At 37.1% G+C, this 20,782-nt stretch overlaps 1 protein-coding gene across 1 annotated transcript; it reads left to right on the plus strand.

Moving 5' to 3' along the window:
- The first annotated feature begins 2,179 nt into the window (after positions 1-2,179).
- ICE2 (interactor of little elongation complex ELL subunit 2) lies at positions 2,180-20,731 on the plus strand. Its single transcript, XM_054388187.1, has 12 exons — positions 2,180-2,299; positions 4,220-4,354; positions 4,705-4,821; positions 6,278-6,437; positions 8,400-8,584; positions 9,062-9,974; positions 10,358-10,536; positions 11,853-11,982; positions 16,497-16,581; positions 16,684-16,734; positions 17,872-18,130; positions 20,543-20,731. Exons 1-12 carry the CDS (start codon positions 2,183-2,185, stop codon positions 20,729-20,731), a joined length of 2,520 nt encoding a protein of 839 aa, XP_054244162.1. The 5' UTR covers positions 2,180-2,182.
- The last annotated feature ends 51 nt before the right edge of the window (positions 20,732-20,782 follow it).

Here is a 20,782-nt window from a genome sequence, read left to right on the forward strand (position 1 = left end):
AGACAGCTGTGAAGTATTATTAAGAACTATGGCTGTGATACTGCTGGGTCTGAATAACACTTGAGGTGTTTTCTACTGCTGAAATTCTATCTTTAAAATGTGCTTTTTCCAAGGTCAGCAGTTAATGTTCATTTTGCTAATATTAAATATGTTGTCTTAAGAACATTTAGAGCATGGCTAAGATGGCCTTCATGGCCTCCAACAACTGGAATTCTGTTAAGAACCAGCTTCATAGTGTTGCTTCTTTGTTATGGTAGCTATGCCCCTTGCCTTAGCAAGCCTTATTTTTGGCGACTGATTTCAGCATTGTTCAGAAAATGAAACTCTTGAGTTGTATACTATTTTCAGTAATTTATTCATTGAAATCTGGAATTTCTATTGTTACAATTAAGCAGTTTTAGTTTATTTCTGTTATAGTGAAAGACAAGCTTTTCTAGTTAAGTCTTTTTCCTTTGCTATCATAACTTTGCACTCAGATCTAACTTATTAGTCAAACAGTTTCTGAACACCAGCCATCTTTTCATTAATAATAAGCATTTGCAGAACAAAGAAAGTGTTTCATATTTAGATGGTCACCTCAATATTGACCACACAGACAGATATATATACAGCATCAACAAAAACGGTAGAAGAATGTGTTTTTTTCTTTCTATCTTTAAGCCAGTGACAGATCTGCTGTTTGTACTAAAGGTGAGTCTGCCAGGTGACATTTCAGAATAAGAAAATTCACGTGATGTGGACTAGGAATTGGAATAGTACGATTTCTCACCACTGCATTTTGCTGGATTTGAAGTTTAGACTTGTGTGACTGCATTTAATAATTCTGACAAATATTAATATTTATGTAAAATGTGTAAATTCTTTCACTTGGCATTTTTCTTTCAGAGAGGCAAAGAAAAATGCAAAGGCATTAGCAAACTCTTCAGAAAACAGACAGACTTGTGTCATGCAAACTGCAGATCCAGATGAGGTGGGAGCTAAAAGCACAACTGATGATCATCCTTTTCCAGAACCTAGACTCCCCTATCCATTTACCTCTTGTCTGACTGAGAAGGAGCAGGAAACATACTTACATCTGATGACAAAGTTCTCAAATAAAGGAAGGCATTTTCAAGTTAATGCAGCAAATCAAAGAGAATTATTTACCTATCTGGTAAGTGTGCATACAGGTACATAAAACATCACAGCAGGAGTCACACAATCTTTTTTGTTACATAGAGTTAAGGAAAATGTAGCAAAAACACTGCAATTTCCTTTTAACATAGCATTATGAACAGTAAAGGTTTAAAGCATTCAGGCTAACATTCTGAATACAAACGAAGTGTATTTGGTTATTTCATTGGGAGTGGTTGGGATTCCTGAAGTTTTGGGTTGGTTTCTTGATAGTAGTCTAAACAACTGACACAAAGCATAGATCTTTGATGCCTGAACCCACCCACCTCTGAAGACCCCTACATTTTTTAATGAGAAGGAAGTTAAGCGTTGACCTTACAGTGATTTTAGCATTTCATAACGGCATAGAGCAGTCTTGTATAACGTTAGGAGATGGCAACACCCTTTATGGGAACTTTCACCATTAGCATGTGAGAGGCCTGTGTTCTGTGCTTCACACTTGCTTCTTAGTCTCAGCAACATTGGTTAAGTAGCAAAAGACCATGTCTCACATTGGTTGGAAGCAGCATTTTGAGTCCTGTATATCATAATTAATCAGCAGCTATTTTTGAGACATTGCATTTGGTTTCCCATCCTTCCTTGTTAATGCCAGTTCCTTTGTGCTGTAAGAATGGGTATGTCATTCCCAGGCAAATCAGCACCTACTGTATTGTTGTTACTTACAATTTAATTGCTTATGAAGTCAGAGCTCAGATATCTTTGTGGTTCTGTCATGTAAACTTGCCCCAACAATGTCATGTAACCTTGCTTTTTATAAACCACAGGAGTACAATCAAACAAATCTTACTCTTTGGTGTGTTTGTGTTTTGGGGAATTTTTTAAAGGAAATGGTCCTTGCAAAAGATATGTTTTTGAATTAAGTGAAACTATGAATGTATGCAAAGCCTTGCCAAATTGAGCAGCAAGTGGAATCTGGGTCCTACCATCACCTGTACTACGTCTCTGGAAATTTTGTTTGTGACCAGCCAGTCCTCCAGGGTTCCATTCTTTCTTCCTTCCCCCTCAGCAAATGAAAGAAGTAGTAAACAAGGAAACTGCAGAATTCATGAAATTTGCCCAAAATGCTGCAAAAAGCTGTGCCCATGATTATGGTGCCATCTCTGAGGATGCACTACATTATACTGAGGTAATTACCAATCAAGTGTTTAATTCCTTTTCTTCTTAAATAATAATACTGGAATCATGATTAAGATGCATAGGCCCTACTCATGGGATCTGAAGTTCCCTGAATTTCTCCTACATCCATCTTGGAATGAGACACGAGGAGTCTCCCTTTCCTCTATGCTGTGCAGCATGTCTTTGCCCACAGTTTACTGTAGGCGATAAGATATAAGTGAAGTTACTGAATACAATACTGCACATAGATTTACTCATCAATTAAGTAATGATATCTCTATATTTAGGAAGGAAGAAAATGCATTTTAAATGTGCATTGACATTAATAAGCATTAATTCACTAACGGACAGAATGTTAAGCTTTCCTCCACAATAGCATGTTATAAAGTCACTTTAATCAGAGGTTGGTTAAGCTTTAATCATAGTCATCTGCAAGTTCATGCTGTGTTAAATATTCACTTTGATGATTCTAAAATCAAACATGAATACAACTTGATATATTCTTCTTGGTTTAATAGCACATTTCGAGAAAAGAATTCCAGATAGAGGTTCATTAAACTCCCATCAGTGGGTTGACTGCTCTTGCTTGTTTTCTTTGTAATGTCTAGCCTGAATTGAAATGCCCTACTTCTATACTTTTTCTTAAAATTTCAGTCTTTTCTGAAGTGCCGCATCACTTTCTTTCATGGAATAAAACAGAAAAATAAATGTGTTTACTAGAGAGTAGAGCATTTAGTTATAATTCAGAAGGATTGCTCTGTTTCACTCTAACACTTTATGTTACATGCTTTTTCATGCACAAAATAAACTTGTTCTCATACACGTTGGACAAAAAATACTTTTTTTAAAAAATGGGTTTAGCTTTGTAATTTTCTGTCTTTCACTTGTGTCTGGCAGGCACATACTAAGTTTCAAATAATACTTGCAGAAATAATTCATTCTAGTTACTAAGTCAAACCTAAATGCCTTCATTTTTTCTAGTATCTGAATTATGTATTTATTTTAGGATCTAGAGTTGCCATGAAAGCAAGTTTCAACACAAAGAATTTTCCTCTGTTTTTACCTTTATGACTTTTACTGAAGCCTAGTGTAAATTAGGTAGTAACACAAAAAAACACAAGTCCCTCTAAAAGCTAAGATAAACTGTAAAGGAAATAATTAGCTGGCTTAACACAGTTCAGTCTGTAATAAACTTTTTGGCCTGAGCCTGTGTGCATACATTGTTAGCCTTGCATATGAAGGGCAAGGAGAACCTAGAATGTGTTTCATTTCTGATACCTGTAAGGTTATTGCAGACCTGTATTGGTATCGCTTTGTTTTTTAAATACTGTCTCTAACTGGAAAGGTTGAACAAGTTTGTTAGCAGTAATCTGCTAAATATATCTATACTCTGTAGAGAAAGTTGTTCGAATTTTGCTGGGACAGAATCCTAGGCCAGTCATGGGCTGCAGGCCATTAGAATTTCTGAGTCAGCCAGGATGGCTGACTGGAGTTGGCTCACAGGTGTAACCCAAACCATGAACATCACACTTAGTATAAAGGGGAAGCTTTGCTGAGGAGAGTGGGACCTCATGTTTGGACTCCCTGCTTCAGCTTCTGACCCTGCATCTCTTCCTGCTCCTGAGGACTTCCTGTTTAGTGTGACTGTTGTAGCTTTCTTGAGCTGAGTATAAGTTTATATAATTTGTATTGATATGAGTATCAGGTTGGATATTTCATTAAATCAATTTTCATTTCACTGGGTCTTCCCAGTTCTCCCTTTTGCTGGGGATGGATCGTTAGGTGATAGAGCAACTGCTGGAATTTAGCTCCAGAAACAGGCTAAACATAGATAAAATATATGCAAATGCAACTTGCCCTTGCAGAAAAAAACTTTATTCAATTCTTATAAATATACAAATGAATAAACTATTTTTTCCTTTTCTGTTAGGAATTACTACGTGCTTGTATTGGACATGTGCGGAAGTATCCTGAGTTTTACACAATTCAGGAGATCATGAGTATCATGGGAGGAAAGTTTCATACACAGTTGACCTTTAAGCTGGAAAAAAATCTTCTTGTAATGGTACTATCTTGTCTATTGTTTCAGCATTGTTTTCAAATAAGCAGAATTACATCTGGATTGTCTTAGGCAAAGGTTCAGGCTTTTTACAAGTACTGTTCAGTGTTTGGGTTAGAGGTTGTAATTAAAATTGTTAATGAAAACAATCATTTATTTTGGTGGGAAGGCTGTTAACGCCCTTCTTTGTGTGCTTGCAATAAAAATATTACATTAATAGTATACTTTTTTAATGCAACACTGCCTTCATAATACACCTGCATAAATTCTTAATGTTTTTCATTATGAGAAGTGCAAACTTGGGTCAGCACGATTTCAGTTAAAGCTATTTTCTGATGCTGCTTGGTTTCTTCAAGGGTACAGCACAACGTGGTAGAACAGAGTTCCCTGCCATGCCTGTTCAACTGCCCACAGATTATAAAACTGTTACATCTATTGTAACTCCAGAAAAAAGAGCTTCTATTATGCACAGTGTGAGTAACTTTTTTTATTGTGATTATTTAAAGCATGCTTAGTAGAGAAGAGCAATTTGGTCCTTTTCATGTGGTAGGATTGTTTCTTTTTTGTTCGGTTGGTTTTTTTCCCTAATCTTGCATATCATGTAGCATAGGAGCATATATTGTATCCTTATTTGTGTATTTAATTTATAGTGACCTAGTGTCTCTTGAAGAGGCTTCCTCTGCTCCCTCAGTGAAACAAACATAAGAGAGGTCCTTAAATTGGAGTACACTATCTGTCAAACCTAAATAGAATTTTTTATCTCAGTGTTGTTCCTTTCAGACTTCGCAATTTCTAAGCTGGCCTCTCATGTGTATACATATACATACACATGAATGCATGCAGGTATAAAGGCTTGTGATTTAAGAAGGAAGTTGTGAGAGTAAGAAAAAGTGCTTTAAACTATCAGCTTGCTCTGGACATTCCTTTTGCTAAACAGCTAAATTCCAGTTAGGAGTTGAACAACTTTTAGATTCCATTCTACTTTACTGTGAAATATCTGATGTTTGAGCTTATGTTCTTCCACAGAGAAAAGTGAGTATTTGGTTCTGTAGAAATCAGGTTTTGTGGCTGTTTATTTAATTTGTTATCCAGGAATTTAAGGAATTTGTTCATGTGCCAAAACACAAACTTTCAACAAAGGCATTGTGATTGCAAAGACACTTTTGCTTAAGAAAGTAGCACAGGTGGCACAGGACAATAATATATGCCTCAAGAGATGTTATAGCTATAAGCAGAGAATATTTATGATGATGTCTCAGGTGACAGAAAAAAGAACATAGCTAGATTTATCTTATTTCTCTCTCATGGTCCTTGGTGCTCCTGGGCTTCTGTTATCTTCTTTGTCCTTCATGTCCTCATTCCACCTAATAAGCATTGCCAACCTCCTCTTTTACCTGAAACCTGTAATCATAATGCTTAATAATTTTACCATTTCAGTTATGAATTTGTATATTTCAGTCTTTTTATATTTAAGATTCTTTATATGTAGTCTGTATTCAAACAACCATGATGAACAACCAGTTATGATGATACTTTCATGTTAGATGTTTTTCTTGTGCTACTTGTAAGATCTATAATATTTGTGAGTGAATCTCTTTTGGTGTTTTTTCTTCTGCAATGCACTCTGATATTCCTATTCAATCTGGTAGTACTAATTAATAGCAATGAAATGAAATATACAGGTTAAGAATATATATTTTCTCATACTACAAAGCAGGTGCGTATCATTCAACCAAAAACCTTCTGGGGAACTTCCTGCTTTTTCATTTGATTCTGAAGCCTGGTGATGCAGTAGCATTTGTTCCTTGGAGGAGTAGGAGGTTGGATGATAATCCATGTGTGTTTGGGTTTGGAGTTTTTCCTACGAGTTTAAATTTAGCTTTGTGTGTCCAAAAATAACATTTAAAATTTACCTTTTTTTCTGTTTAGGATATTAGTTCAGATTCAAATGCAGAAAAGCTTGCTTTGAAATACGGTCCTCAAGTTGTTTTAAGTAATCATTCGTTATTTACTTTACTGAATAATCATGGACTGAACTACAAGGAACAGTGGGAAATCCCAGTTTGCATTAAAAAGATCCCTGTTGCAGGTACGGTATGTTTTTGTTATAAAAATTACTTTTTTGTCCTTGAAAACACTTAGATAGTCTCAATAAGCCTTTCTGATCTGACTGAAGAACAGGAAGTTAGAACATACAGTAAAGCCAACCGTGGGAATGTAGAAGCTCACACGTGATTTAGCTCACACAATAATAGAGTGGTTTAACTTTGGGTTTAGTTTAAAAAGAAATAAGCTAAGGTTAATGAAAATCATAATTGTAATTATAAGCTCATTTTTTTTTACCTTTTCTGAAAAAGCAGTATTCTGGATTGCAGCTATGAAAAAGATACTTACATGTTTTTAATTTAAGGAATCAAAGAAAATAATAAACACTTCATGCATCTTAAAGGGCAAAAATCTGAAGCAAGTAGTTTTCAGCTATCTGTTGAAAGATTTCAGATCTTTGTGTTGTAAAAACAAATACTTTGTTTAATCCAAGTTATCACTAAAAATGAACTTGAAAAAATCCATTGCTATAGTTTGTCCTCTTTTCAAGGAGGAAGGTCATTTCATAGTTTTCTACCCTTTGTTCCACCTTGTTACTCAGAGTAGTAACAACCTCTAGAGGTATCACCATTAACATTGAATTTGGACATAGAGTGATTTTCCACTTGTGGGAGCAGGGTGGGAATAAAAACCATGAAAGTGCAAAAGGACGTTTAACTGACAAAACTGTGATCCCTGCTCCTTGGAGGAAAAGCAACTGCATGAAGCTGTTAAAATTGTGAAGTGAGCTGATTTCAAGAAGCTAAAAAAGAGGAATTGTGAAGTTTTGTGAAAAAGACAGAGTAAACCGAATTTTCTGGAATTGAAAGGACCTACTTGCATGATAGGATAATGAATGCTATGGAGATCACTCTTCTCAATTGCAACAAAATGTTTTTGCATAAACTGGTCTGAATGCTATAGTTCAGTTGTCCAGCACTCCATCAGTAATCTGAATATAGATTAGATACTCAGCTTCCATTGGAATAGGTAGATTCCAATCTTGCTACCTTTTCTTCTTTTGTCCTTGTAAAATAGACTAGGAGGTTTTTCATGGTGAGTATAATGATTGCCTTGGAATGTCCATGTTGCGTGTGTTTTGTACAAACTGTTACAGCAGACTTGTGTGTATTAGTAAAGGAGCTGTTAAATATTTGCAAATCCTAGGAATTTTGTGGGGTTATGTGAAATTGTGTTATTTGTAAAGATAGCCCTGACTTCTTTTGCATCAGCTTTAAAGTTTTTAAACTTAATTTTTAGATCTAAATTTAACACCTAAAGGGCGTTCCGAATGTGTTAGCAATATGTAGTGTTTCTTGAAGGGTTTCTCCTCTCTCCCACCTTCCTTGTAACTCACCTCTTGCATTAATTTTATGCTTTTTCACCCTAAAACAGTGATGCTTTGCTCAGCATGTGCTTTGTCTTTGTGTAAAATTGGGTAGGACATCACACTTATTTTTGGCTGAGTCTGTGAATGATTCATACATAAGTGGGTTAAGGTGTAAACAAAAGACTAGGGCAGCAGAATCTGGGCTTAATGACATAATGAGTGCTAAGAACTATAAACTGCAGCCATTGCTTTTGGTCTATGAGACATTGTTTTAGGTTCTTCAAAGGAAGAATAAAGATCTTTCTGGAAAACAGAATACATCTGATGATATAATACAGTATAAGGGAAGGTGAAATGCAAATTCTTACCTTACATGTTCTCTTTTTAGAACCTCATTTAAAATATGATCAGCTGTTAATGTGGTGTGTATTGCTGCTGCAGGATCCTAGTAATTGACACTGTATCTGGACATACCTTTTTTTGTTGTTGTTACTGAATGAGAGAATAATTTTTCTGGTGTAAATATGGAATGGATTTCATCATAATTGGAAGTTGAAAGATTTCTTACTTGAATTATACAGCAATCTTTATTCCTTTCATTTCATATGCACTCAACTTCTTTCCATTCTTGAAAAGGTAGAGAACCAGCTAAAGTGGTTTATATTGATTCACCTCTGCTGAGAAAGGAAATGACAGTGAGAGAGAGGAACCAAATCTTCCATGAAATTCCAATGGACTTCCTAGCAACTAAAACATCTTATGTTTCAATTTCTGATGTATCGATGGACAAACCGGCTGAGGACAACTTGTTTCAATGGGATGTATGTAGCTTCACCCCTTCTTAGAAATAAAAAAACACCACCTCTGTTATAATTCCTAAGTTACTTGTTCTGTGACAATGAAGGAAAGTTTAGGTTTCCTGTTTTCTGCTGCTGAGTTAGGGACTCCGTGTTTCCAAATGTCTTGTTTCCTTTAAACACTTCTGTTACATTGGCATCTCAGCTTTAATGTTCACTTCATGAAAATGTATTCTCATTGTTTATCTAAGTGAGCATAGTTCTGTGGACTTTATTTATTTTTCAGCTCCAAGGACTTAAGATATCATATGTAAAACACAGGACGTTTTTTTCAATTACAACGCTAAATGCAACTCTCTCAACAGTCAAAATATGGATAGCAGAACATTTTTCATGTTTCCTTCAATTTGACAATGTCTTGTCTGTGATTTACATATTCTGTTTCTTGATTTGTTTTATTTCTGTTATTTTTATAATACTATTTTTTCTGCCTGTGTTCAGATGTCTTCTGATATCTACGAGCACAGGAAGATTCCACTTCCAAATGACATGGGGATGGACTTTGATGATGATGTTACGGAACTGGAAACTTTTGGAGCAACTGTCAAGCTCTCAAGATCTTCTAAATCAGAAAGTACTAAAGTTCTCTCATATGGCCCAAAAATGGGAAAAAAATGTACAACTCCCATAAACAGTGAAGATGAAGAAGGGAATAACACCATTTCTGAGCAAGGAGCTCCAGCATGTGCCAGTATGCAGCTTTCATCATTGGGTGGCGTTCTGTGCATCAGCCCTGAAGAAGCTTCATCTCGTAAAAGCTTTAATTCAGAGGATGTAGGACTGAGCAAAGCACATCATGTAATGACCAAAATATTGGACAATCAGACAAATATTCTATCTAATGCTGTTAGTGACAAGAAAGAGTCTGATGCTGCACAGAAAAGTGGGACTTGCACATCTTTATGTGGTAGTGACACGGATGAAGAGCGTTTGATAATTGATACAGAATGTAAAAGCACTGATTTTTGCAAAACACCTGTACCAAACACTGTTCCTCATACTCCAGCACAGACTGCCAAATCGCCTTCCTCCACCCAGATTCCATTAGAAAACATGACAGATTGCTCAGATATCATGGATCAGGATAAAAATGCCTCCAGAAAGCCTAAAAGAAAGTTGGCCAAAGAATCTGATCCTGTCGGACAGATTTTAAAAATGCAGACAAAACTTCTCAAGTCGCCCTCTTCAAAAGTTCACGAGCAGCCAGTGGTGAGCTGCAGTAGTTGTGATGCTACGTCTCAGTCTCCAAAACCACTGGTGACCTCCAGCACAGAAACTGTGCCAGCCCCTGCCTCAAATCTCAGCAGCTCCTCTAGAAGTACCTGGACGTCACTTTTTCAGGGAGTGCCAAAAAGTAAGTAGTTATGCTTATTGTGTAAGAACTAAAATTCTGAACTTTTGGTAAAACTTAGCAGAAAAGTATTTTAACTCCTTCATCTGAAGAGTATCCTAATAGCACCTCTGTTACATTTATTTAAAGATGTGACTTACTCCTTTTTATTTTTTTAACAATACCTTATGTTTGTGGGAATTCATGTCTTTGTTCAAATTTCATTTTTTAAATGCATAAGTGACTTCTTGTGCCTAATGAGACAGTTTTTCACCCTAAAAGTCTTAGCCAGATCCAGTTAAAAATGGCAAAATAAAAAATAAACCTACTGCAAGAGCAAAAAGCTGATTAGTTAATGCTAAAGACTGTAAAAGCTTGTAATTTTCTGTTTTATTTATTTTCTATAGGAAAGCTGCCAAATGAACTTCAGATGCTTGAAGAAGACCCTTCAGAGTATAAAGCACCTCAAGATGGCAACCTTGTCTATAAGCTGTTCAGTTTGAATGATCTCTTGTTACTTGTGCGTTGTAGTGTGCAAAAAGTGAAGTCATTGCCACGAAAGAATAAAAAGAAAAAAACCTGCAAGGTACAGATTTTGCTGTTAGCCTTTTGCTTTTGGTTTTTTAGACAGTTGTGCTCAATGGGTACCTCTAGGATTCTCAGTCTTGCATAGTATTTAGGGTTTTGCTCAGACAACTAGCTCATTTAATTGTAACTCTACACAGTGTGTGTCTTCTTAAAGTAAACACCTGTAGGAAGAGAGGGAAGAAAAACTTGTAATTTCTTGAAACCTATTTGATTAGAAGATACGCAAGTGTGATTCTGCATTTTTTTTTATTATTTTTTTTTTTTTACTGTGGCTGCGTTACAATAATGTGCATAAGTAACTGGAGTCACATAAACTAATGTCACTTTGAACTGTTCTTAAAAGTTAATGCAGTAATCACATTTTTGGCCCAGGGCTTTGGGAAACATTCATAATTGTAAATACTTTCAAGCAGGATTCAGCCTTTCTGTTATGCCTAGTTAAGCAGAGAAATGGGAGATAAAATGAACAACAGAGGACACATTTGAAGATAGAAAAAGATCTTATTTGTTCTGCTTGAAAAGAGTATGGTATACATGTTAGCAAATTATTTGTCTTAAGAAATAAAATGCTTTAAAAGCAAGTGTAGTCCAGATATTCCTTGTAACATCAGAAGAAAGACAGCTTATTCTGGAATTCTCAGTAATTATGTGGTATCTCCCTTCCAGGCATTTTGTTGAGGTGTTTATGCTTCATTGGAATGGAAATAGATCTTTGTAACTCTGATTACTTGCCAAGGCTCAGTGCTCAGAACCTTATTTTGAAGAAATACCATCTCTTTGCTATTGATCCACTGCCTATGCCTGTGAATAAATGCTTAGTTAATCAGAAACTGAGCACTGCTGATTATTTTTTTTAATTCTTGCTGAAATTTAGGCTGATTTGTCAATGAGAAGAGCCTTTTAATTTCTCTGTTAGTGTTAGCATGCAAAGGTTAGCCTCTGATTTCAACTGGAAATTCAGGCATTAGATTCTAATTTCCAATGATACTCCAACAAGGAGAATAAATGGCAGGATTCCACTAACAAGTGAAAAAAAAAAAAAAGGCATCGTGAATTTTTTTCTTTAATTCCTGCAGAGGGCAGTAAAGCATAGAAATGGGAACTTCAGTTTAGTTGCATTGATGGGCTACATTTGATCATTTGTAAAAGCTTGCCTGGGCTGCTGCATTTAGTCTATTTTGCCTTCCTCTATGTAGAGTCTCTGCAGCCCAGAGCTTGTTGTGGGGCCTTTACAAAATGTGAAAAATTGCAGTCTGGTTATGGACGTTTTTTGAATAGTGAGTGCTGATTTTTCTTTGATCTTCACTTATATAGCATATTCCAATATTCCTGTTGCCAAAACTAGAATACCAAGCCTATTACGGTGTTGAAGCTCTTACAGAAAGTGAAGCATGTCAGTTGTGGACAGAGAGTATGTTGCATTCTGAATCCTTATTTTATATTGGTAAGTTCCTGTGTGTTTTGGTTTTTTTTTCCTTAAGGAACCCATATATGGGACTATTCATATAATAACAGAAGATAAATATTTATTAAAGCTGTATTTCTTACGCCCTTATTTTAACTTTGGAATTTTACTTTTCATTTAAATAAGTACTTTTGTCTAAAATTTCTGTTGCATGCTGAATGAGGCTATTCGAGCTTAGTTGTTAGAGGAAAATGTTGCTGGATGCTATTCAAGAACTGAATTTATTTGCCTTTCAAAGAAAAATGTACCTGCACATTTAGTTCTCTGAAGTTAGTAATCTTTATGACTTAAAGTGTTTTTTGGTTTGGGGGAAAGTCTTTTGCTTGCTTTTTGGTGGTGTTGTTAATGAGGTGTATACTACATGTATTATCACAGGCATGGTGAAAGTATTTCTTGATTAAATGTGAGCTAGAAATGTATCCTAGTATTTTGTGAAATAATTTTAAATTCATATGTTATTACATAGTAAAATATAAGATGAACAGAGGATCAGGCTCAGGATACTGATTCCTTGACCTTTGAGCTTGTAGTCTTGGAGACAGATCAAATATTACTTACTTTACTGTGAAAACAGGCAATGTTCCTCATACTTCTACACTGATAATATAGAGTCAGGTAAAATACAAATGAATGAGGAAAAGCAAACAAGGTAGGGCTAAACCAAGTTCTGTTCTGCAGAAATGAGAGAAATTGTATATGTTGAAAACAGTGTACATGTGTCTCATATCTAAGGTACTAGAAATAATTTTCTGGCTTTGCAGGAGTGCAATTACTTAACAGAAAAGAAAAATACATAGCAGAAGTTTATTGAAAATTTCTTTCTGTAGCTGGGATATACCTCAGGAGTTCTAAACATTAGATGATCTTGCTTAAACACATTTTCCATGCTTTCCATTGTCCATATATAACTAATCCATGAAATTTAATTTTCTAATATGTGATATGACCTGAAACATCCCTGCCGAAGGGACAGTCTTTGATATTCCTTGTCCTGTATCATGTAGAAGATGGAAACAAGACATAATGTAGTAGAATCTAGTAACGAGTAACATAAATTCTGTCAGAGTGAAGCAGGAAACCATAGATCTCATTTAAAAGAGATGACAGCTGTAATTCAGAGCTCAGAAAATAAGAAGGAAATAAGACAGGGATAAAAAGTAAGGAAATGTTAGCAGAAAGATATCTTACTTGTAAAGGCCATTTGTCCAAACTGACAAGCATGCTAGGAATGCAGTGTCAAGGAAAGTTTCACTAACAAGTGCCCTGTAGAAAATGCTGTGCCTTTGTACAATGGCATTTTAAACATCAGGAAAGCTTTTTATGTCTATTAGGATACATAAGTCCTGTAGAGAAATGCAAAAGTTGCATATAGAGAACGTGATCAGATTATTTTACATTATTGAGAGCTCTGTGACACCAATTATCTTGTAATTAACAAGGTTTTAAAAGGGAAAATCTGCAACAAAAGCATTAGCCAAACCACATTTTAGAATATATTTGGCACTTGCTGTGGGGTGAGTGCAATCCTGTTTGTACAGTGAATGAATGTTCTGGAGTGGGGACAGCCTCGCTCTCCTGTGGTAGAACAAATTCTCTGTATTTTTATGGTTGTTATGGCAGCAGTTTTGGCCTGTGGTTGCCTAACTTTTCCAGTTGTGCCCTGAATTACACCTTTGATGATGGCGGCTTGCATCAGAAATGCTGAGTTCTCTCTTAATTTTTATGTGCAAACTTTGCTCCTTATAGAATTAGAAGGTTTGTGGGAAATCTAATGTATTTGAAGTAATAGTTTTGCCAGTTGCATCCATCTTTTCTCTCTACATTTGATAGAAATTATATTTCTAATTTTAAAAGCAAAAGTTTGCTGTGGTTCTTCTCTGCAAAAAAATCTCACAAAGAGATGATTATACACAGCATTTCTAATTCATGTTACTGTACAGTACTGCTTTTTGCTTTTTAACAAGCAGGACAGTATACTGAATGACACTGACATTTAGCCCTCTGTAGAAAATTTTATGAACATTTTCATAGCATATCCAGAGTCACAAGCAGTGTGAGGAAACAGCAAAAATGCAGAGAGGGCTAGTCTGTCTGTGAAGTGAACAAGCTGAAGAAATCCCTATCTGTCTAATCTCCCATCAGTTACGGGACACTTAACATATGGCTTGGGCAAAAGTTTGCAGAGAGCTGATGTAGCCAACACCCAGTTTATAGAGGCTCTCAGAGGTGTGGAAGAAAGCAGGCTGCATGCTGCAGGAGTTGTCCTGGCATAAACAGGCATCCCCACCTCATTCCTTAGTGTCTGCTTTGTAGATACCTGCTAGCTGTGAAAAGGGCACAAAGCCCTAGGCTGGCAGGCTTCAGTGGCCCAGCCTCCAACACACTCTCTCTGTTCATGTGCTTGGGTGAAAAGATTGTTGGAACTGAGAAGTGCTGGTTATTCCAGTGACGTTTGTTTGTCAGCTCTTGGATGCACCTCTTCCGGAGTCCAAAGGTGTTTTCTTTTGTGTGCTCTGAAGAAGCATTGAATTACAGTGGGCTGTCACTATAGAATCATAGAATCAAGAAGGCTGGAAGAGACCTCAAAGATCATCGAGTCCAACCTGTCACCCTAAACCTCATGCCTATCTAAACCATGGCACCAAGTGCCACGTCCAATCCCCTCTTGAACACCTCCAGGGATGGTGACTCCACCACCTCCCTGGGCAGCCCATTCCAATGGCCAACCACTCTCTCTGTGAAGAACTTTCTCCTCACCTCCAGCCTAAACCTCCCCTGGTGCAGCTTGAGACTGTGTCCTCTTGTTCTGCTGCTGGTTGCCTGGGAGAAGAGACCAACCCCCTCCTGGCTACAACCTCCCTTCAGGTAGTTGTAGACAGCAATGAGGTCACCCCTGAGCCTCCTCTTCTCCAGGCTAAACAGTCCCAGCTCCCTCAGCCTCTCCTCATAGGGCTTGTGCTCAAGGCCTCTCACCAGCCTCTTGCCCTTCTCTGGACATGCTCCAGCAATTCAACATCTTTCCTAAACTAAGGGGCCCATGCACACTGAAGTAATACTCCCAGCATGTAGGGCAGACTCTCTCCCATCACTGTTTAAAAAAACAAAAAGTTTGCTACAAACAGGGATTTGAACTCTCAGCATGTAACCATGTAAAATCTTTTGGTACTGCCAGAGTATGTGATTTAGTCAGGTAGGCAAACTGGAGACTGCAGATTTTTGGTAGTGCCAGGTTAAGAAGCCATACAGGGAAATAAACAATCCATTTTATGAGAGAGCTTCTAGCACCGAAGATTTGAGCATCTGCCAGACCTCAGCATTAAATTGCTTAGGAGTTCTTAGATCTTGAAAAGCTTAATTTGTTTTCTCAACAATCTTTTGTATTGACAAAGAAACATGGATGGAAAGTCCTTTGGACCATGGTCAGTGCCCTGTAATTGTCTCACATTGTTCTTCAGTGTTGTATCATTCTGTGTGGCTGAAGGAAGAATCTCACAGCTCAGTGCAGTGACTCAGAAGTGCTGCCATCTTAGGAGATGAGAAGGAAAACAGAAATGTAACTGTTTCCTCTTGCAGAATGGGCAAGGTGTGAGATTAAGGCAAACTTTTTACTTTGTATGTTCACAAAGAGTGATTGTTTGCACAGAGCCGAGATACTATCATCAAACTAAGTTAAGAGTGCCGTCCTCTTGGTGGGAGAGCGTTTTGCTCAGTTGCTGATTTAAGTCCTCTTGCTACTCAGATAGGAAATCTTGCATCTACAGAGGGAGTAATGTCTGGCCTGCTTCACAAATAACATACTTGTACTTGATCCAAGCAGTAAATAAACTTGTGATAAACTTCACTGATTAGTAGGGACATTTTACCCTAACTGGTATTCATTTATTTGCAAATGAAAAATGGGTTGGAAAGAAGTACTTACTGTATGGGGAACTTACTGAATGTCAAGTGCTTTCAGTCAGACACTTCTCAAATATAAGGACTGTAACTCATATCTTTTCAGGTGAGGGAGAAAAGATAATCAAGAGATGAGGTACATAATCCTCAGACAGTTGAGTAACACAATTCCTTCTGTAATGTACCAGAATAGAAAACCAAGTATATTAAACTTGGAAGTAAACCTTCTGTAAAAGGTAAATACCTATGATCTGTCCAATGAGGAAGCATAGCGATAAGGATCAAAAGAACTTGAGAAGATAGAAACTTCTGAGATTAAGTCGTTGGAAAATGGGATGGCGTACCCTGGGCATCACTAAGATGCAAGATTTGCTGGAATCATGGGCATCTCCCGGGTTTAGAAAGACTACTCAAATATGGGTGGCTGTACTTAAAGCAGCTATACATTTTACTTCCCACCGCTGTGCAACACTGATAAATACCTTTCTCAGTCCTACACTGTGAAAGAGCATAATTTTTTATAAAATGTGTTATGTCTGAAAATAATGCTTTTGCATTTGTTCTCTTTTTAGTGTATTAACTGAAGGAATATTTTTCAGGACATATTGATGCTTTTACGTCAAAGCTGATTATGCTAGAAAAGATCTCTGCAGAAACGTTAAGAGAGAAACTTGGATCGATTAAGTGAGTATTTTTAGCAGTTTTCTTTAGCAATGACTTTGAAGCCCTAACAAGCCTTGCAAGTTACCACTTCTGTGTTTTTATTATTTTTTCCATTTTTTGCAGGCCTTTAAATTCACTAAATATACTTCATAACATTTTGAAGAAAGTGTCTGAGTAAGTGCTCCATTCTTGTCATCATGTTTCGTTGCAACAGCTCATCTTATTTCTTCTGTAGAATGCTTGCCTACTCTTTGATTTTTATTTCTTCAGATAAATCAGATACTTTACAGATTCTTTTAGGCCTAGCATAACATAATGCAGTACCGTGTAAAACTGTATTTAGGATTACAGGTTTTGTATAAATTACAGAAAATAATAACTTGGTTTTTATCAGCTACTTGAGGGAGGAGGCTGGGCACTTTGAGCACAGGGTGAGTTGTAATATTTACAATTTGGGCTTCTGGTTTTTGTTAGTCTCTTCACTTAATCTGAGAAATAATACTGTTTGTTCCCTTCTACTTAGCTTGACATAAATCAACATAAGCCTTTCTCTTGCTTGTCCTTCTTTATTTAGATTCTTCAAGGACTTCAATCTGCAAGTGTCCTTGAACCTTTGAAGCAGGCTACACTGTGTGAAGCATATAAATTTGAATTATAGAAGAGTTTTACCACACTTTGTAATTTCTGTAGCTTTGAGATTTGTGGCTAAGACTTTTGATATGGGCAGTTGGATGACAATTTATTTCCCTGAAAACCTTTTTAATCCTGCATGTATTTAAAGCACCTCTTCTTTGTGTCCCTGTCCATGTATGCATTATCCTTTGTGATGCTTTCAGACATTGGAATGGGCTGCCCAGGGAGGTGGTTGAGTCACCAGCCCTGGATGTGTTTAAAGGCCATTTGGATGTGATGCTTGAGGATATGGTTTAGGGGTGAACCTTGTAGAGTAGGGTCATCAGCTGGACGTGATGATCCTGAGGGTCTTCTCCAACCTGAATGTTTCTGTGATTCTGTAAGGCACTGGTTAAAGAATTCGAGTTTGCCAAATATGGGTGGTTTTCTGTATAGGCTTAAATGCTTTAAGTATGATCCCAATCTGTACAGTGATGACAAATTAATACATTATGAATACCTTATAAATAGAGGAATTAGCATGGATTTATCGATACAGTTCAATTCATGTGGGTTTTTTCCACATTCTTTTTATAAAAGAAGCTGTTTTGCTTTTTCATTAAGAATTTGGTACTGCCTCAATTAAACGAAACAACAAAAACGTTTAAATACTTTTCGTTCTGAACTTTATCTTTTTAGTTTGCAGGAAGGCTCTTACCTGTTGGCTCATGCTGCAGGAGATTCATCAGTTGCAATCTACAAGAGTTCTACGGAGAAGACAACAAGAGCATCATATAATTTACATAAAGCTCATTGTGATCTGCCTACTGTACCTGCTACTCTTTCAGTCCCATGGGTGCCATTAGATCCCAGCCTCCCTTTGCCCTATCACATAACTCATGGAAGAGTTCCATGTACTTTTCCACCTGTACCACAGGACACCATGTTGAAACAGAAGGTCAGTGTCGCACTTGATGGAAAGGCAGATTAACAATTCTGAAATAATCTGTTTGTCTCTTGAATATGTAGCTGGTATATTTATGTCTCATCTTTGGGCCTCTGAAGAGATCCTTTAGAGTTCGGGATCCATTGTCAAGAACAGGAGTGGCTTTTCCCTGAAAAATACTTCAGATGAGATTCATCTCACCAAGCTTTAAGCATTATAGTATTGGAAAACAACATTTAAGATCATTGTGCTCTTAAGAGGGAAATGGAATGTTCTGTATGATGCATCTCCACACCACGATGGGCCTCTGAGATTGTTGAGTTGTCATTTTCTCTTAAATTACTATAGAAGTAAAGACTGATTGCTGCAGCTTTAGACAGATAAAATAAGGTGAGAGAAATTCTACTGTCAGAGTCTAATCCACTGAGCTCTGACTGCAGTGTCTGTGACACCTCCAATGTTCTGTGTTTGAAGATTTTTTTAAGTACACTTTATTTCCCATTTGACGGCAACGTGTTTTCAAAAACATTTTGCATCTTTAGTATCAGCTAACAATACTTCTAGAGGGCAAAAAGAATGTAGCATTTGGCTTAATTAAAAGCTTTGTAGTTCAAAGGGTTGCAGTACAGCTGAAACAGATACAATATTTGCATTGATAAAGATTTTCTTACTTTACCACTATGGTGGTGCTTGTTGTTAATATACCTTAGTTTCAGGAAGAAGCTTTTCATCTGGCTTCCTGCTTTTGCAGTCCTGCTTTCATCTCCATTTGTCCTTCTCATTCGTGTAGATCTCAAAATTCGTTGGCCAGTTTCAGGAGAAATTGACAGGACTTGGAGGTCTAAGATGTTAAATTCTGACCAGCTTGGTGAAAATAAGTAGCCAGGTGTAGAGGAGAGGGATCCAGCTCAGTGCATCCTCTCTAGAGACAGCAATGAAGGCTCACCTGCAATATTTGATCTTCAGAATTGCATGCAGACAAGAGAAGTTATAAGCAAATCATGCACACAAAGAAAAAAATCAGAGCTTTTACATTACTGGGTGTGGGATAATTGTATTGCAAGCAGAAAAATAAAACACCATGAATCTTTACTGAAATTTTTAAATGCTCTCCTCAGTCCCCTCATACCACTCTTTTTAAAATTTTTCTTGTCTTAATTTACTGATTACTGATTTCAGCAGATAAGGTGGAGCAGCTTGGATCTGTCCTTGCTTGTCATTCAAAGCAAAATTCGTGTAGGCTTAACAGTGATTCTGTGCAGCAAAAATAGGGTTTCCTTTTGTCTTTGTAAAGTGTAGTAGCTCAAACTGCCATCGATCACCTGTCTCTGGTTGCTCTGGACTCCTTCACCTTTGAGGATCTTTAATTGCAATTCAGGTGGCTTCCCTGACATACAGGAACTTTAATCCTCATTGGTATGCTGTTCCCTGCACAGTAAAGCTTTAGTAGCAATGTACGTGCCGTGCTGCTTCTAAAATCAGAGCAATGTGGAATTGTGTGTAGAGGTACATATACTTTGTCTAGAGGCATGGGAGTACCTTAATGTAGGAAAACATAATTTCTGTCTTGAACATAAATACAAAATTTTGTGTGAATGTCTTGCTCCTTTTTGCTGAAACTGAACAACCTTACATAGTTACATTCTGCATTTCTTCAGAGCACAGTTAAATCTGAAGAAATAAAATGTTTTAGGTGTTTGAATGTGATCTTCCTCACAGAGGTCATTAGGATAAGTAAAAATTAATATAGCCTAAAAGTCACTAACACTGGGGGAGTTGCCAAAGTTATTTTTTAAACAGAAAAGGAATTCATTTGAGAAGAATTAATTGCATCTAAAGAAACTTCTGACAGAAATGTTGTGGCAATTTTTTAGGAACACAGTCGTCTTTGTCATTTACGCTGGTGATTGAAGTGATGCATGATGTGTAACATGCTTTGGAAACTTCCCAAAGACCCCACTCTCAGCTTTAATCTTATCAAGAGGCAGTACGACTCTTGAAGAGAATTTTCAAGGGTCATTTTTTTCCAGCATAGATTTATGCATCTGTGTAAAAGCCATGGGCTAACTGCCTCTAGCTTAGTATATTCTGGGATGCTTCTTAGGCCCACTTAGGTGTTTTAGCCACATCTTGACTTCATATGAGGACAGATGGATAGAGTTGTGCATCAGTTCCTCATTACGTCTTGCACTTTGTTCTCTGCAAGAGGGAAATCCAGGCACACAGGAAATACAGAGACAGGACTGGTCAGATCTTCTTGGTGTCAGAGACCAGCTGTGCCTGTTGCCCTGTCTAGATGTGACCTCTGAGTCTGGCTGGAACAAGAAGAAGTAGAAGGCAGTTCTCTGACAGTAGTTATGCAATTTTTTCTCAATAATTAATTCTAGTTGTTTGTTTGTTTTTTCTCTCCCCATATGTGTCCAGATGATTGGGGTGAAAGGACAGTCAGACACACCCTTTGAGGGGAAGCCAGTAGCTGTGGAAACAAAAGGCAATCCAGCTAAGCCTGTTCGAAATGAAGGTGTGGCTGCAAAGAAGTTGAAGAATTACTGCAAACAAAGGATGATGAAGAAAAGGTGGAAAATGAAGTACAACAAAATGCAGCTGAAGTAGGAGTAGCTGAACCCTGCTGTGTTAAGTATGGCCTGGAGAAAGACAAGCAAA

This window comes from Indicator indicator, chromosome 16, assembly GCF_027791375.1.
Source record: "Indicator indicator isolate 239-I01 chromosome 16, UM_Iind_1.1, whole genome shotgun sequence".
NCBI classification, from domain to species: Eukaryota; Metazoa; Chordata; class Aves; order Piciformes; family Indicatoridae; genus Indicator; species Indicator indicator.

What these genes read in the sequence shown, in the direction of transcription:
- ICE2 (XM_054388187.1), top strand. Translation starts at nt 2,183, where the DNA reads ATGAAAGAAGTAGTAAACAAGGAAACTGCAGAATTCATGAAATTTGCC. An exon ending in ATGCACTACATTATACTGAG is followed by an intron (nt 2,300 to 4,219) that starts GTAATTACCAAT and finishes CTTTTCTGTTAG; the next exon opens with GAATTACTACGTGCTTGTAT. An exon ending in ATTTTGAAGAAAGTGTCTGA is followed by an intron (nt 16,735 to 17,871) that starts GTAAGTGCTCCA and finishes TTATCTTTTTAG; the next exon opens with TTTGCAGGAAGGCTCTTACC.